Raw genomic sequence first — 19,511 nt, forward strand, 5'->3', positions numbered from 1 at the left:
AACATCAATATAAATCTAAATACTTATATTATTACTTTAAATAGTGTTCCAATCTCTATTATCTCTTAGATAAATGAGGCCGCAATGCCCGCATATTCGAGTATAATGGCGAAAGTTTATATGAATATAACGTGTCTATCTGTGACTATTTAACATAACGTTATAGTTTAAACACTTTACCAATAAATTCTAAAACTATTATATTTATTTAAATTTGTTAAATATTACGAAAATACTTTTGATAAAATCTTAATGATAACTTGAGTTGAGATCTTTTTTACCTTTGACCTGTTCATGAATATCATCATAAATGGCTATTCTACAAGTACGCTTGAAATGTTAAACTGGAATTTAAGAATTAAAAAACAAATATATAATAGAATAGGTAATAGACACTAGTTCACAAAACAGTATAAAGAATTTAATCAGCACAAATTCTAAATATGCGATTGCCTCTACAACTAAAATGTAGTTAGTTCCACTAATGCAAGAATTTTCCACCTACTAGCATTGAATACAATCTTACTATAGGAAATTGTTCCTCTATGAAATACAGTTATATACTGACAATCCGACATTATCTATCCTCTATAAAATATATATATTGACAATCCAACAGTATCTATACGACAAACAATATCGCAAAGATAAACCTGCCTTACCACGGTTCGATGATCCTAACAAAACCGTTTGTTATCGACGTTATATTCGCAAAAGCTTTTGTACACTGACTTCGAAATTGCTTGTTGCTTTCATAAAAAGGTACCTAATTAACGAACGGAAATTGTCTTTGATTTTAATTGGTGGTAAGAAATAGGTGTAATAGGGTTTATGTTTCTCCGAATTGTAAAAGATGTGTCCGAATTGTAAGAAAAAAATTTATACAGGTTGTGTAGAATTTTAATTAATTATTATTTTCACTGTAAACTAGGATCGCCTCGTGATCAAAATTTTGCTCTCATCGCGATGAAACATACATTCGACAAATCTGCATTATTTTACTTAAACAACGATAGATATAATTTTGATTACCTATATACATAATATGATAAACAGAGACTTGCCACCGTGTATATATATATATATATATATATATATATATATATATATCTGCTTTGTGTTGCCCCAAAATATAAAAAAAGTATGTTCTAACTAATCCACTAGGTTTTGAATATCGCAATGAACAAATAAAGAATCAAGGCTTTTTACTAGAATGTAATAACTCATAATTTTAATGTTGCCCTACAATATTAATCGATATTTTAAATTATCTTTTCACATAGCTGTCCAATCTAATAATATTTACCTACGACCTATATAAGGTCTTTGTGCTAAGATGAATCGTCTGACACATCATACATCAAGCGGCCTCATCTAGGTTATTTGCTGGCAAACAAACGGGTACCGTCAGCAGATAAAGTTTTAGAGAAAATTATTAAAATTTGATAAATTGGTGAAATAAATAACGATAATATAGATAATAATAAATACAGAATTAATGATTATTTAAGAATCATACTCGCTCGTCTAGCTTGCTGTAAAATAAAACACGAAAACCCATTCTCGAATTATCTTAATTACTAGTTTGTTGATTAAAGTTCACGAAAACATTTGTAGTAGAAATAAATAATAATCATATCTCACTCATAAAATCCTCTAAGCAACTAATAATTTTCCAACCAACTAGCGATTGCATTCATAGATTTAATCCATTGAAATAATAAATGAAACGGGACAAATAAACTTTAGCGCACTCAATACGGAACCTCGGAAGCAATTAAAAAATTCGAAACAACAAACTTCGAAACAATTGATTTCAACTTTTTGAATATAAAGGCTATCGGGCTTTATTTGCTCAGCTTTTCGATACTTCACTGCTTTTTTACGGTGCAAAATCACCAATATTAACTTACTTGCAGCCTTTCTGCATGCAACTGTGCCAAAATTTCACAATATGCATACAATACTGGAAGAATGTTCTTAAATAAGTGTAGCTCAACCCAGGAAAATTACAGAACAAGTCAACACATACCGATCTGCTTCGCGCAGCAATTGCTTCGCGAGGCTGCTCGCTCTGTGTGGACTCACCTAATATGTATGTCACGGCTAAAGGTAGGTGAGAACATAAACTTAAGATTAGCCGGCTAAACTTAGGTTTATTTTCGACGAGGTGTTAATGTTAGTTTGTTCTATCTTTAGCCGGCTAAACTTAAGTGTAACCGCAGGCCCGTGGCTAAAAATGTCGGGGTGGGTAGATTTGGTTAGCGCCGGGCCGGTGGAGGGCTTGAGGGGCCCGCACAGTGCCAGAAAACACTCGCCCTGTTCCTTACATGTATTATAGTAACCAAATCTACCCACCCCGACTCAGGGCAGAAAGCTGGTGGCTAGGTTAGGTTAGGTTAGAACTCTTAAGACCCGCACGAGCCGAGCGAGCGCAGCGAGCGTGCTGCGGCAGCAGCCGGCGAAGTGCCAGAAAACACTCGCCCTGTTCCTTACATGTATTATAGTAACCAAATCTACCCACCCCGACATTTTTAGCCACGGGCCTGCGGTTACACTTAAGTTTAGCCGGCTAAAGATAGAACAAACTAACATTAACACCTCGTCGAAAATAAACCTAAGTTTAGCCGGCTAATCTTAAGTTTATGTTCTCACCTACCTTTAGCCGTAACATGTATATATAAGCTACGTACGGTATACTCACAGATATACCTGCGCACGTCAACCGATCACGATCATGTAAGACTGGACGTAACATCTGGGTATTATTATTATTATAATTATAGATTTCCTCACAAAAAAATAGATACTAGTTAGGGTCATAAAACTGCACAGGTCTATTACTATCTACCTGGGCAGGTATACCTGTACAGGTATAACGTATCGTGTATAATATTAAAACGTCACAAATCGAATTGTATTTTAATATGCTGCGATATAACTGCGTATTAAGTTGCTGACTGTACTAACTAGGCTGTTATTTCCATGGAGAAATAAACCAATTCAACACTGTGGGGCAGAAATTAAAACTAATTTATTAGCTCTATTGTTAGCCGCAGCTTGCCACTTTTAATTTTTCAATATAACCTTACTATAAAAAAATCTCGTCTCTCGATTATCTATAAAGAAAATCAAACTTCCTATTTTCTTTATTTACAACTATTTTCAAACACTTTGTAGATTGTTGTAAATTTCAAAAATACTCAACTGGGTGAATATAAATAATGTATTCATGGACTAATTGTAACAATTCTTTACACGACCTACCTCAATTCTTTTTCTGTTGACCTTTATAAGCATTCTTAACATGAGATGTTTAGAAGTAGACGGTAAGATCACGTACTCTAGTATTTATTTAATTTTTTATTAATGTTATAATACTAAATAGTAGTAATATACTAAATATATACATTGAAACATAGTCTATTTCTTTTTTGCAATTAGTTAAATACCATTTAGGACCGATCTTATTTCTTATGTTTAATTTACGCGAGTGTATTTAGAAATTGAAGACTTCTTAACTGATTTTAAACGCGATTTACTATATATTATTTATCCCACCCTTTACTTCCCCGTGACTACGCTTGCTGTAAAACAACATAAATATACCTTTCGAATATCTCAATTCCCTAGAATATTATACAGAACCCGAGTAAAGATTCTGCTGATATAGTTTAAACAAGGATTTATATTTGTAATTAAGCGCACTGGAGAATAACCAACTACCTCCATTATTATTGTTGCAGAGTTACAATTTACTATTAATTACCAATTCTATTTAGGTGTTTTGTGGTTAGTTTTCTGTTTATTTCGTGTATAAAATGATTATTATATATTCAATAGGTACCTAATATTTAAGTATAGTTTTTAATCGGGTTTTTATTAATGTCATGTTTTTAATGTATTAATTGTACTAGTCATTGTCTGTATGATTTGAAATTACTTTTGATTGAATTAATAATTAAAAACTGACATTTAGTTGAAATTGATGGGCCTTTTTATAATCAGTCGATATTATTAAAAAGGTGCTTGGCTCTATCAGTAGAACTATGCTTTTTTAATTTATTACAAACCGGTTTTTTTTAGAAATCTCTTGAACTTGATATCTTCCTCACGCATTGCAATTCACTACAGTCTAGAACCCCATGAAAAAGATCAGTACATATTTTAATTAAACATGACCATATTGTTTGTGTTTCGTATATAATATATTATACTCGAATATATCAATCAACTAAAAGCTTTAATACACTAAAAAGAAACCTTTGTTTGTTCCAAGTCCGTCTTAACTTCTTTTCTTCTTTCTTTCGTTATATGAATGAATCCATCGTATTTCGGAATGGATTTAGGTACTTTTAATATAAAATTATTAATATGAAAGAGGTATATAAGTAAGTAAAAGTATGTCGCAAAGTAATAAGATAAAGAATAAATAATGGCTTTAAAATAGAGCTTTGGATATTTCAACCAGTTTATCCTATATCGATAATTCATACTGTGCCAAATTTAATGTCTAGCAAAATTGCGTTTTCAACAAGTTATTTGACAATTTTTTCCCGGCTAATGAAATGATAAACTGAATTTTTTTTTCTTGTTTATCAATTAGTGTTATATACGCAATGCGCGTGAATTTTTTCACATTTATAAAGTTACTTTATGTTACCTTAATCAGGCCTTAAAGATAAGTCTCTTTCCCCCAAAGACATTTCGAGCTAAGTTTGTGCACTCACTACGTTGCAACCGATTACAATTTACACAATCTGATCAGCGCATTATTATCCTTATATAGTCGTTATTAAAAACTGCTGAATACAATTGCCGAAAAACTTATGATTTTCTTAATTAGGACGTTATAAATTCATTAAATTTCCCATTTTTTGCCTTACAAAATCGATTGATAAATACTGCTAAAAGTTATTTTTTCCATTAATTTATTCGAGTTGGTTGAAGACCAATGAGTATTAATCCTTTAAAAAATTTTTTTTTTGAATTTTGATAATTCTTTAAATATTAAAAAAATATTTAAAATAATAAGTAAAAATCCTAGCGAATTTCTTTAGTCGCGCTCCTTGGGCCGGAGCGTTCTGACGTGTGCTCTACGCTCGATTTTCCTTCATACCGAAGTGTAAGTTGCTCTACTTCATTAAATTTAATATTTTTGTTAATTGATTATTTTTATCTTAGTTTTGTGCAAATATTCGTATTTTTAAACATTTGATTTCGATATGGAAAATAAACGAAAAAAATACGCGTGTAACTACTAGAAAAAAAATTATCTTCGAACATAAAGTTAATGAAACCAAATAGATTGCAAAGGTGATTGGCAACAATTTCTTTATTTTACGGGGTGTCAGTAAAGGGATGTATATTTCTTTAAAACTAAAGTAAGCTCATAAATTTTCTTATAATATAATTTTTTTGAAGTTCCAAAAATGTTTATTTTTCGTTTGAGAAATACGAAATATAATATAAACTTGTATTGAGAACTTGAACTTCCCAAGTTCATCCGGGGAAATCCCCATACGGGGAAAATGATTTGTTTACTCCAAAATTGATCCGAGGTGTTTTAATTTTTTCTTCTAGTCATTTTCAACGTAGCGGCATGTTGTTTGATTATTAATTTTGTAACTTAAATACAGGATGTTGGTTTTATATTCTGATCTTACAGACGCGCTGACAAATTTAGTCCACCATTTCTAGTTTAGTTTACCAACTCTAAGTACCAATATTAAAACGAATGGATTATCATCACATCATCAAAACTCAGATGTAATGGAAGATCACAATAACATAGAAAATTCAGTGGGGTTGAGAACTAAACAAACAGAAGTAACAGAGACGCGAAGAATAAAAAAAGAGGACGAAAACGATAATTCGTTGATGCTTTCCCTTTTCGACGTATTGTTAGGGTACATCACCAATCTGCAAAAAACAAAACTGATAATTCCCAATTGCTGATTAAAAATGAAAAAGAAATAATCGACAACAGTGGTGAAAATTTGCTGATCACAATGAAACATCCTTCAGTGGTAGCAGATTTACTCATTTAAAATGTATCGGTGAACATCGTAAAGGAGAGGAGGCCAGGAAAACATTATGAATGTGGATGGTGGATTGTATACAGGGTGTAATCGATAAGTATGTGCAGGCGATTATGACGTTATTATTGCAGGTATCAAAAAACTTAAAACTGATATCGAAATTACTTTACCTAATGAGCAAAATGACAATAATAACTTTTTAAAAGTATAACGAGAAATATCTAAAAAATTTACTTTATACACTCCCATATCAAAAAGGGAAAATGGGACTAGTAGAAGTTAAATGTCTAATTCCGGCAAAAGACATGAATGCGGAAAATGCGGTTAAAAAAAATTTAATATTTGAAATACAATGCAAAAAATAACACTTTTGTCATAGATAAGAATCATGACTATTTTTTCAAATTCAGGGACAACTAAACGTTGCAGAAGCAGAAGTCTGCTTATTTGCTGTTTGGACTGGAGTGAATCATTCGTTAAAAATAGAATATATAAAAAAGTATGTAACATTTAGGCAAAATAAAATGATGGACCATTATCAAGATTTTACATAAATTGCCTACTGTCAGAATTGATTGATTCGAGACTTCAGCATTCGATGCCCATCAAGGACCCATCCTATATCATTCAAGCGATTGAAAAAAAAGAGATTAATCCAGTGCAACCGATAAAGCATCAGAATGCTAGCAAAAGATTTATTAGGTTTATCAATATTAATCTATATATTATACATAATATAATAAATCTGTAGAAGACGCGAAGACTGACATCCGCGCGGACGGAGTCGCGGGCGGAAGCTAGTCAGTAATAAATATCTTTTGTTTTCATTTGCGTATTTTTCTGTTTTATAATTTTTTAACACAAACATTACATTTTTTTTATTAAATACAAAATTTGTTTATCCGTTTTATTAGTTAAACTGAATAACTTTCACTAAGAAACTTAGGTCGAAAAAAATGTATAGAGTTATGCATTTTGTATGGAAAGCTTATTTTTTTTATATTTCGTCCAAATTTCTTTGTAAAAGTTGATCAGTTATATAAACATGAAGTTGAAGATATCAATAGAAACTATTCGCAAATTTTGTGTACTGATAAAAAAAAAATCACCCGGTGTAATTTTCACGAAAATTGTTTCAAATTGTCATTTTTGGTACTTATTACGAATATTAAATTATACGAATGATTTAATTTTTAAAAATTAAGTGGAGCAACTTTCCCTTAGTACATTTGTATTATTTACATATAGGATGACAGGATGCATTTGTTTGCACTACTAGACCAAGCCCTTAAGTCCAATTAGTAATCCGAGTGTCCAGTCTATGTAATGTGTAATATAATAATTTATTATAAACATCCATTCTCACCAACTGTCGTGTTTATAAATTATAGAAGTTGTATTTGAAATAAATATAAACTGCAATTGTAGTGTACATATTAATATTTTCAATTCAATTTGGCTTTGGATATCCATATCCGTTCACCGTAAGGTTCACTGTGTTACTTACATTATTCTTGTTATCTATGTTAATTAATTAACAACCAATGAACAACTTTATATTTAAAGGTACGGTTAGGAAAAGTTCGTCGTAAGAACTTGAATTCCTAACATAGACAATTAAATGAAAATACCAGGGTACAAGGCTAGTTGGTAATTTTAAAATGTATCAAGAGGAACATTGCAATGGTACGGATAGCATTGTCAGGGAGTATAGAAATAGCACTCACTACTGACCTTTATGAGAAGCGTCAGCAAAAAAGGAAATTAAATTTTTTGTATTTTTATTACGAACTTATAAGTTTATAATTTAAAACTTTCCGTAGATTTTGAATTATTGTCAGTCTGTAAAACTTACTGGACTATTAACTACTGAATTATTACTAGTTATGACTATTTTAAAATCAAAATAACTTAACGTCTAGCTATTCCACAAGAATTTTATAAACAGAAAATAATGTATCAGCACAAACTTTGAACTATTTTGAAACTTACTGATCCGGCAAACTTTGAACCGCCTCATGAATTTTGTTTGTTTTATTTATTCTCGTGAATTTTCCTTTATTTAATAAATATAATGATTTCATCCTAATATTTATGTTATAGATATAAATTATGAAAATAAATATAGTAAAATAAATACCATCTGAAAGACTAGACAGTAAATTACTTTGTTAGTGTTCAAATACCAACAAAAACCCTAAACACTAGGAAAACACAGTTTCATAATTTAAGTGTATTTTTAAAATAGGTTAATAAATTCATAGATTCTTACATAGAAATAATAAAGGAAACTCAAAATCATCAACATAAAATGAAATAAAAATATATAGTTGCTGACGCTACGTCATCCACGTAGGACCCATTCAGACGAACATTTTTTATGCGAACGGTGCAGTCATTCCAGTAATAGCAATGCAAGTACTTAGTTGAAACTGATACAAAATTAAATCTCATTTTAAATTACTCTCGAGAGGAATTTGTTTTAAAACTATGCTTTTCGTTAAGAACAGGTACAAGCCTGGGCTATACAATTTATTGTTACACAAAAATTGAGAAAAGTTACATCAAATATAATATACCTATTTTTGTTAAACTAGCACTAATGGTAATACGTAGTAACTATTTGGTAATCTGTGGTAATATTGAGCCTGTAAAAACTATAAAAAAAAGTAAAAATGGTGGACATTCGCGCCAAAAATTATCTATACTATAACTTGTTCCAATAAATTTCAGTACAAATACTCATAATCCTTAGTGAAAATACAAATTGCTTTAACATTTAAATGCAACATGACATGCACAGATGATGTATAATAATAAATTAGCTCGGTCCATTACAGCTGAAACAAATTATACGCACTGCGAAAATGACATACATCTGCAATGGACGCAGTCAATCTACATGAAGTAATTAGTGTATTACAATTATTATTGTATTGAACGGAAATTACAACTATGTATTGAATAGAATTTACTTTATATTTATAACATCAATAACTTTTTACGAGGTTTCTATAGATATTTATTGGTATTATTTTTAACACAGGGTAGATTTAACTAGGTACTGCATTAAATAATTAATTTAAAGCACCATCTGTTGGAATTTTTATGCAGTAATATATGTACTTTAAAAATCGTATTTTTGTAAAATCTTATTCTTAAATATTGATTATTAAATAAATATCTAATAGATACAAAATATAACGACTTACGACCCCAATAAAACCTTTTTGACGGTAGAGGCAGCAAAGGGGCGGGTGGGCCACGTGATGTTAAGTGTTCACCACCGCCCACAAACACTTGAACACTGGTATTGTTACAGGAGCTTTAAGTGACCTTTTATTGACAAATACGCTTTTTAACACGCTGCTATTAGCTTAAGGTAACCGACTGTAATAAGACTCTTTAGATTTATTATTACTTATATTTTTTACTAGCGGTCCGCCCCGGCTTCGCCCGTGGTACATATTTAAGTTTTCTCTACATAAGAACCATCCTCGTACTTCAAGGAATATAATAAAAAAAGAATTATCGAAATCGGTTCAGCCGTTCTCGAGTTATGCGCTTACCAACACATTTTGCGATTCATTTTTATATTATAGATTAGTTCTATGTTTGTTTAGGTTAAGTATTATATTATCTTTGGATTGACTAATGGTTAGAATCTTAACTATGAAATTAAAAATTGTGTTTGCGTTTCCTCGCATTTTTGATAAAGCTGGTTTGTCTCCATCGACACAAGGCGCTATCGAATCATTTGCTCAGAAATTCCACATAGAATATAATTAGATAATTAAAATACAACTTCAATTAAATACTATTATCTTATACTTTTTAAACTACTTGAATGAAAGCAAATCATGAAAGACTAACCTTTAGGAAGGTAGATCCTAATCGGTGTGAATGACCTTTTTGAAATAAACACCAGCTGGCAGCTGTGCAATTTTTATTGGACTTACTAAACAGATCATGTATACAGGATGTTTTAATTATTTTAATCAAATTAATTTTTTATAGTGTTTTTTTTTTATAGTTATTTGAAACATAAAAGAGATACATTCGATCTTAGCATTCGATATGATTCTCTAAGAGTGGGCTATAAGTATAAATAATAATTCAAATGGTAGGTACGTAAGTTTGTATACCTATTCATAAAAACAAACATTTTAAATTATTGAAAATGTGTTTAAGTTTGTTAAAGCTCATATGAAGCCTGTGCTCATCGTTTTGCCTATTAAGAATATATAGAAACATTAATTAAATATATAAAATTGATGAGATTTCCGATTAGCACCAATAAAATGGATAAAAAGACGAATACACGAGTCAAACTAAAAACGTGAGTGGAATACGTATCTCCTGAATCGTCGTAAATACAATTACCCACTATAATTGGGGACAGGGGTGGAGTGAAAAGTCAATTCTGTTTCGTAATTACATTTATTCAGTAACGATGTGAATGGAGGGATTTACTGGACGGTATTGTGTGATAATTCTGTTTGCGCTTCTTTTGTATTTTTGTTGATGTAGGCATTAAAATTATTCCATCAATAAAGATTATTTATGCACTCAAGGTGGATAATTTGTAGTTAAATTGCAATGTCGTACTAGTTCAATCTAAGGTTGGGCCTACTATTTTACAAATGGAAATACAAAATATTTTTAAGCTATTGCATAGCTTCTATCGCGGGCCTTGAGCGCGGGAACCGAATCGAGAAATTCCGTAACGAAAAAAAACCTCACGCTTCCCACTCCGACGGGCACGGAGGTGTGGCTTGAAGGCATGCTATATTGTAATAGGCTAATAGCTTTACCGCGGCAGTCCCCGAGTGCCACACGTCTTTTTTTTATACACACAGCCTCAAATAAAATTCACCACTATTTACACCCGCAAATCTTGATCACTATGAGTCGTTATATTATTTCATTGTTAAAACTTAAATCCATCTATAATTAATTTCAAATCCGTTCAGAAACTTAGCCTTGAAAATATAAGACACTTTTTATTTATTTATTGTAATATAAATTAATATTATTTTAAATCACACTGTATACGCGTTATTGGCAAGTTACGCAGTGACGTCACGGTTACGATGCAGTTGTCATTGACGTCACTGACCCCGATACAGATAATAAATATTATAAACAGATGTACATAATGGAATACAAACAAATGCTTTGAACTATATTGTCTGCTGGAATACAAACAAATGCTTTGAACTAGAAAAAGTTTTACAAAGCCAAATTATAAAATAAAAAAACTATAATAAAATAATGTTGTAATGTTTATTAATTCTAGTGTTCGATTATGATATAGGTACTAAATATTAAACTCAAACTCAAGCATTTATTTATTCAATTAGACTTCTTCTAGAAGCACATTTGAATCGTCCTTACATATTTTTAACATTTACCACCGATTCGGAAAGCAGTATCTATGGAGAAGAACCGACAAGAAACACCATAGTTGCTCTTTTAAAATCATGTCAATATACAATTTAATAAAATTAAATCATCATCTTTTAAATTTAATCTAATATAAATCCCAGCTATTTTACTAATTTAATTGACACACTCATATTGATTCATTGATTTATTTTCGGAACCAAAACTAAAATACACAAAACGTTTTAAATCTTTATCCAATAATAAATAACCGTGGAAAATTCAAATTGGACACGAACTCCAAATACAAAGGTAGTTAGTATCGTAAACAAAAGATGTTTACAAAAACTGGGTATTGTGGAACTGGTACCGGTCAAGTGCGAGTCGGACTCGCGCACCGAGCGAGGGCTCCGGACAAACCTAATTTTTATTATGTTGTAACGTTAAAATGCTTGAAGCCGTTGCTGTACTATAAGATATTGCTTTTTGATTATGTTTTCACGGGAAGTACCATGTACGTTTTGATTACCTTGCGAATGTTGAAATTTGGGAAAATTTGCAGCATATTTTTTCACAGCTTTAGGGGACCGTAGACCGAAATATTCAATATAAATTTCAGCTTGATACCTCCACGTGTTCCTGAGATAAAGAGTCTTGATAGACAGACAGACGGAAGGACAATAAAGTGATCCTATAAGGGTTCCGTTTTTTCCTTCTGAGGTACGGAACCCTAATAACTGAATAATATTTCCATGAGCCGATGGACGAAATCGCCGGCAATAAATAACTTTTGTTGTTGCGAACAAAGGCCTTCCAACCTTTAAAGGGCTTGTTTAATTAATGCGTCAATTTATATATACTTATGTTTGGCTTTCTGCCTGTGGTTTCGCTGAGGACCACTTCATGATCGGGTAAAGTGTCCCCGAGGTACATTCCAATTACTAATTTGCAATTTTGAACCCTTCAAGTTTTGTTATCGCGACATGGCTTTATACAACTAATCCAAAGTTTTATCTACCTATACATAAAGATTAATTCCAACCTGATCAACGGTTTGAGGTAATAATAATAGTTTAAAAAAACTAAAAAACACACTTTTAGTTCGGTTTTCTATAAAACGCGTGTGTTTTTTTTAACTATTATTTATTTTATCAAATTAGTGTATTGTCATCGGTCCTAAATAAATCTACAAAGTTTGAACGAAATCTGGCCGTTTAAAGTGGGTCAAAATCGCGCCCAAAGACGTCGGTTACAAACATACAGGTGAAGCTAATATAAAGCGTGTAAAAACCAGTCATATATTATAAACTAATCAGTACACTGTACAAACTTTAATGCTGCAAATATAAATATAAATAGCTATAAATAAACGTTTTTTCATTTCATTTCATTTTTTTTTCAAATATGAGTATATATTATAAGGTCCTTATAGCAATCTCCGAAGAAGTTTCCCTTAAATCTCCCACTAATTTTAACTGGTCTCTGGGACCACTAGCAAACAGTAGAGACATTATAAAAATTATCCTAGTCTTTCATTTTGTAAAAAAATAATAGGTCACAATTTCACGGAAAAGATCCAACGCAGACGAACCCACAGTCACCTAATAAATATTACCCGAAGACATTAAAATCTATACAATAGGCAATCATGACCAGGCAAAACCTAAGCCCGGCCTTAGAGCCCTAGATAACCTAAATCCTAAAAGCAGTCTGCGGCGTTCTAATTAACTATTGAACACAATAGATCAGCATTAACCGTAACGCGATCAACTCTGAAAAAATAACCTGAATTTCATTCAAATATATCCCTTAATATCATGACTAGAAGACATATTTTAAAAGTGTCGTCTCAATTCTCACTTAGGGCTTAATTTGAAAGCTTAATTGAAAACGTTTCTTTGCATTTCGTGAAGCGAATTGAAGGTTTTATTTAATGTTTCTTTTCATTGAGTAGATGCCCACTATCCGAACAATAGTCTACTTTTTTATCACTACGTATTTCTTTTCGTGTGGGGAAAATCAGATACATTTTAGAACAAGATTTATAAGGATTTAATTGAACTTACATTTTCTTTCAAGCGTGAAGTGAATCGGTACCTACTAGGGAAGCGCGTACGATCTTAGACCACATCTTACCTTTCCATCAGGCGAGATTCTGGTCAAGCGCTTCCCTATCTAAAGTAAAAAAAGCTCATTTGGCTGCTTAGAAAACTATAGGAACAGTTTTTATATTAAATTCGGTATGTTTAATAATATTTTGATGACTTTCCTCAAATTACAGTTGGGTGATTTTACACCTACATACTTTTAAGTTTAATATTATGATACTGTTACAGGATATTATGAAACGAATTAACTTGAAAAAGTGTAAAGAATACTATGTAACCCACACAAAAGCTTGTTCTAAATATTATTTTAGCCTTTATCACGTTGCGTTAATGTATTTTCTATGAATTGTGTTTTCTTTATAAACATCCTCATTCAATTGAGGCCATCGTTTAGTTCAAAGTAATTAATTTTATTTACGCGCAAGTGAAACATCCCTTTTGCTCTCGGTTTTCATAAATTATTTAATTTATTATGAAATGTTTAGGTAAATTAAAAATAATATCAATATTATGTAAGTATGTTTATAATAAAAATTGTAGGTACGTTAGGCTGCCTTAAAAACAACGATTATTCGATACAAAAATAAGATAACTATAATTCCAACCAGTATTTCAAATCTCTTTATGAAGAGAAGCTCAATCAAACAGACATAAAAAATTAAATTATAGTACACTAATTACTAGGTATATACATTTGTAAAAACATTCGTGGCAAACACAAAAACATTACATACGGTTCTACAACAGAGTACATGACAACATGTGTTCAGAGCAAAAGTTTTTACCTCTTTAGTAATTACCCGAATCGTCGTCTGCACTTAACTGAAGATGTATCCTTTGTTTAATAAAAGACACGAGTGCTGTGTGTATTTGAATTATAATGTATACTAGCTGCAGAACACCAGGGTTTCACACACGTTGTATTTGGTAAAAAGCCTTATTAAATAATTCTAATAAAACTCTAAAATTCTGGCATTTATTAGAGATACAGTTAGCTACATTTTCGTGCAAAGTAGTTAACATTCCAAAAACTTTCACTTTCACATTAGAAGGATAGGGTAACTAGGTTTAGTAGGATATTTATGAAATACTAGGTTTCCGCCCGCGGCTTCACCCGCGCAGTCAAAGAAAAATGCGCATAGTTCCCGTTCCCGTGGGATTTCCGGGATTGCGTCATTTTCCCGGGATTAAAAGTAGCCTTTGTCCTTTCTCGGGTATCAAAATATCTCCATACCAATTTTCATGAAAATTGGTTCAGTAGTTTAGGCGTGATTGAGTAACAGACAGACAGACAGAGTTACTTTCGCATTTATAATATTAGTATGGATGGAATTATAGTATTTTCAATTTTGTTATAGGCAAATGTCGCTGAAATTCACAATAATAGCACACCCACATTAGAAAGCTTAGAAGCTAAAAAGTTTTTTTGTAACGTAACTATTATTAAATTACTTAATATATTTTGTACTATAAATTTGAACAAGCCATTAACATACCCTGACCTTTAAATCCTAATTTTAGACGCAGCCAAATTTAAAATAACCTAGGTGAGGGAATATGAGAAAATAACATGTACAACAATATTAAGTTTCAAAGGAAATTTTTACAGTTTTTATTTTTTAGATAAAAGTTGTAAAAATGTCTAGCCAAAAGTAAAGCAAAAGATTGGCGTTCTAAATGAATATCATCGTGAAGACGTCATTTAGGCGTCGTTCAATAAAAAGGCTAGGCTAGGCTCTGATTTAGCTGGTTTCGAACTATGCTTATGATACTTATTAATAATCTTCATCCGTGGTACATGTACAAGCCTATTATAGTAATAAAGCATATTTTTGAAATCGATCCAATAGTTCCTAGAATTAGCACATACAAACTAACAAACTCTTCATCTTTTAACTATTATTAGAGATATTAGTATAGATATGCTTATATTTTCAGAGGAGATCCTCAAATCCCGCTCAGCGTTATGGATGTCAGCTGACGGTCACATGGTGCTATACGCGACGTTCAACGACTCTTTGGTGCATGAGCAGAAGTATGCGTGGTATGGATCAGCTTTGGATACTGATGATCCTGCCAAGGTAAATGTGACTTTAAATAGCTCGTATTGAGTTAAAAGTCCCGTAATAAAATGAAGGAAAAGGTATGGCTCAATTTTCTCATCATACCTTTACTTATTGACTACCTACTGCTAGTAGCTTCGCTACCGTGGCATCTGGATGTAGAAAATAGTAATGATGTATTATGGAAGAGGACCTGTTCAAGACAAAATATCTTAATCAATTCAGAATAATTTCTTAATTCTAGAATATTCTAATCTATTCTAAATTATATTCTGTAATAATTTTATAGTTATTCCTTGTGTGATTTATACCTTCGCACTTCTTTTTTTATTCGACATTATTGACATTTTTATTAAAATTTGCTGTTACTTTCACACAGACGTATCCGGAGATCAGAAGTGTAAGGTATCCAAAGCCTGGGACCAATAACCCGGTTGTGAAGCTCACAGTGGCAGATATTGCGGACCCGAAACACATCCGGACGAGACATCTGTCCCCGCCGAAAGCTATACTTGAGGAAGGGTGAGTTTTCATTAAAACACAGTTTCATACTTGTTATTTATTTGTTCTGTCCCCGTATGACCTGCTCGATGTAGCAAGCAGTATTATTTCCTGTTTGGTAAAATGACATGGCTGTATAAGTCGTGTAGCGCCATCACTGTCCCACACTGGTAAAAATACTGCTATAAAACTTAAAATAATGGTAACCCTACGGTCTTTAATATTATGCAATACTAAGACGAATAATTTCTTACTATGTTAATTAAAATATTACGTAAACTATTATCCCAACCTTAACCAAATAACATAATAACATTACTAACGTTGAAAAACATATTTTTCTACTACAATCTGGTAATGCCCTTGCAACACAATAGCTTTACAAGTTAAGGGTGCTCTTAAACACAAATAAAGTAATTCGTAACAAAGGGAATGCCTCGGAGGTGCGTTTAATCTCAGCCTCTGCAAATAACATCGAAAACAGGGTTTTAACTTTGTTGTGTTCTGACCGCAAATGTTTTAAAACTGCGGACCAGCTACGCATCTGGCAACTATTTTAATGTGTGGATTTTTGCGGCGCGCTGTTAGATGAAATTGTTCTCGGTTTTTTCTGGACAATAGTAATATGTTTGGTTTAAAAATAAAGAGTTACTGAAATGTTCTGTTCAATATTATAGGTATTAATACTTTTAAATTTTTCGCCAATTGCAATTACAAGTAGTTACTTTATAAAACATGGTTTAATTATGGAGGCAATAATAAACGAATGGTCAATGTATTTTTCAGAAATAAAATTCTAGGTTACTAGTACTAAAACATTCTATGCAAAATTCAAAGAGGAGGTTTTAAAACACACTTTAATGTAGGTACAGGTTATTCCTCTCAGCGACAAGATTCACTATTCATATTATCTTCAAGCAAAATGTAGTCAATAAAAATCAATTGTCCCTTAACGCTTACAATATTTCGATATTTTATAAATACCCTCCATTGACCTTAAACGTCCATAACTTAAGTTAACGAGCCGTAACAGAGACCCTATTATTATCGGATCTATTATTTTCCGTAATGTATTCGATACATTATGCGTGAAATATAAAAGTTCTGGAAATGTGGAGATTTCTGGGAGCAAATTGATCACTTTTGTAAACTTTATATACACAAAAATAGTATCCTCAATGATATATGTAAATCTTATTTTCAGTGACTACTATTTCACAAGCGCGCAGTGGGTGTCGCTCACTGAAGTATGTGTGGTCTGGTTGACCAGACTACAGAACCTGTCTGTAGTGTCTGTTTGCAAGAGTCCTATGTGGTACTGTCAGGAGGTACGACGAGAATGATTAATAATGATGTATCAATTATTTAAATATATTACTATAACTAAATTATGGAAAAAGTACCTTACCATTCTGAAAAAATTAAAATACCTACGAGATCCGCTTACCAACTTGTTATAAATAAAAATATAACATTACACCCTATGTTTGCTCTGCTCTACCATTACTACTGAGAAGGAAATCCATTTGCAACTGAAACTAAAAAAATATTCATATATAAGGCCCTTCGCTCATGGAGCTACTCAAAAATGACTGAACTAATCAGTAATTACGATTACAAACCAGTTACAAATTGTATCTCGCATACAACGCTACTCAAGGTATAAGGCCCTTCGCTCATGGAGCTACTCAAAAAGAACTAGTCACAAACTCAAATTACTAACGAGTTGCCTGAGCGTCACAGCCCATACATGTTCTATGGAGATTCGCACACGACGCGACTAGTTACTAACTGGTGAGTAACGCGTTAGCAACAAATCACGCGCGACGCGTCGTGTCGGTCTCCACGCTACTGGTTTCCTGAGTTTCTTTGTTTTTTATGATAAAAATGAACGAGCAAACATTGACAAGTGACTGAAACCTTATAACTTGAGTAGCGTTGTATGCGAGATACAATTTGTAACTGGTTTGTAATCGTAATTACTGATTAGTTCAGTCATTTTTGAGTAGCTCCATGAGCGAAGGGCCTAAGGTTTCAGTCACTTGTCAATGTTTGCTCGTTCATTTTTATCATAAAAAACAAAGAAACTCGGGAAACCAGTAGCGTGGAGACCGGCACGACGCGTCGCGCGTGATTGGTTGCTAACGCGTTACTCACCAGTTAGTAACTAGTCGCGTCGTGTGCGAATCTCCATAGAACAGGTATGGGCTGTGACGCTCAGGCAACTCGTTAGTAATTTGAGTTTGTGACTAGTTCTTTTTGAGTAGCTCCATGAGCGAAGGGCCTAAGTTTATAAATTGTCATTTTTTTAAACTACACCAACTCATCTGTCGCTTCAACTGAGAAGAATCAACAAGAAACTTGATCCTTACTATACAGGGTGTCCCACTATTGGTATACTAAGCGCGAAGGGACTTGTTGTTTTGCATACACTGATAACGTAAAAAATACTTAAACAACAAAATTACGTCAAAATTTTTTTGCTAAATTTTTCCTGAAAATCCATGTTTTCTTCTCTAGCTTCGCGCAACCGGTATATACCGCTTCTCTAATGTGAGCATTTTGTCTATGAAAACATAATCTTAAACGATAGCTCACATGCTAGTGGCAAAGTTGGGTTGGATGGGTGTACACATAGAGTTTTAAGAATTCATCTATTTGAAAAAAAAATGCATCTGGAATTTTATGAGTATTTTTTGTGTACTCAGCGTATGCAAAACTATAACCTCCTTTGAGCTTAGTATACCAACAGTGGGACACCCTGTATATACTACTAGCGGTCCGCCCCGGCTTCGCCCGTGGTACCTACATGTTTAAACTATCCTATCTCTCAAGTTGGATCGAACTGTACATGGTGTGCGAATTTTATTATAATCGGTTAAGTGGTTTAGGAGTCCATTGAGGACAAACATTGTGACACGAGATTTATATATATTAAGAAAGTGAAAGCTCAAAGGGAACATAACCTTTAGGTATACAGAATATCATCCGGCTCAGAGAGCTGGGTGGAATCCGCCCCCGCGCCCCTCTGGTCAGCGGGGGGCGGAGCGCTAGTCACGCTGGCCCCCGTACGGGACGGTCCCGCGGGGCTCTTCCGCCACGTGGTGCGCTCGGAGCACAACGCGCACGGGCCCAGGGCTTTGCCCCTCACGCATGGCAGCTTTGATGTCGTCAGACTGTTGGCGTGGGACCATGTTAATCAACATGTGTAAGTCGTGGTTGTTTATGTTTGTTTGTTGTTATGTTGTTATTAAAAATATAATCAAATAATTAAAAGCGATGGATGACAAAGAAATTGTAATATATTGTCATTGATTGCTACTTTATAGTATTTATTACAGCATCAATGCATCATAACCAAAAGGTTTAGGATTAAATTTCCAATGAAGATATACAAAAAGACTTCCAGTATT

At 32.6% G+C, this 19,511-nt stretch overlaps 1 protein-coding gene across 1 annotated transcript in view; it reads left to right on the forward strand.

Annotated features, from left to right (window-relative positions):
• Nucleotides 1-19,511, forward strand: part of Dpp10 (Dipeptidyl peptidase 10) — a 139,599-nt gene that overhangs the window by 114,518 nt on the left and 5,570 nt on the right. The window contains exons 7-10 of the mRNA XM_090116156.1: nucleotides 15,473-15,615; nucleotides 15,977-16,119; nucleotides 17,303-17,426; nucleotides 19,071-19,306. Of these exons, the coding sequence (XP_089972282.1) occupies nucleotides 15,473-15,615; nucleotides 15,977-16,119; nucleotides 17,303-17,426; nucleotides 19,071-19,306 (646 nt within the window). The remainder of the gene's footprint in view (nucleotides 1-15,472; nucleotides 15,616-15,976; nucleotides 16,120-17,302; nucleotides 17,427-19,070; nucleotides 19,307-19,511) is intronic.

The sequence above is a fragment of the Colias eurytheme genome, chromosome 25, assembly GCF_061535395.1.
Source record: "Colias eurytheme isolate Ceu_HAF_F1 chromosome 25, ilColEury1 Martin Lab GWU primary, whole genome shotgun sequence".
NCBI lineage: Eukaryota > Metazoa > Arthropoda > Insecta > Lepidoptera > Pieridae > Colias > Colias eurytheme.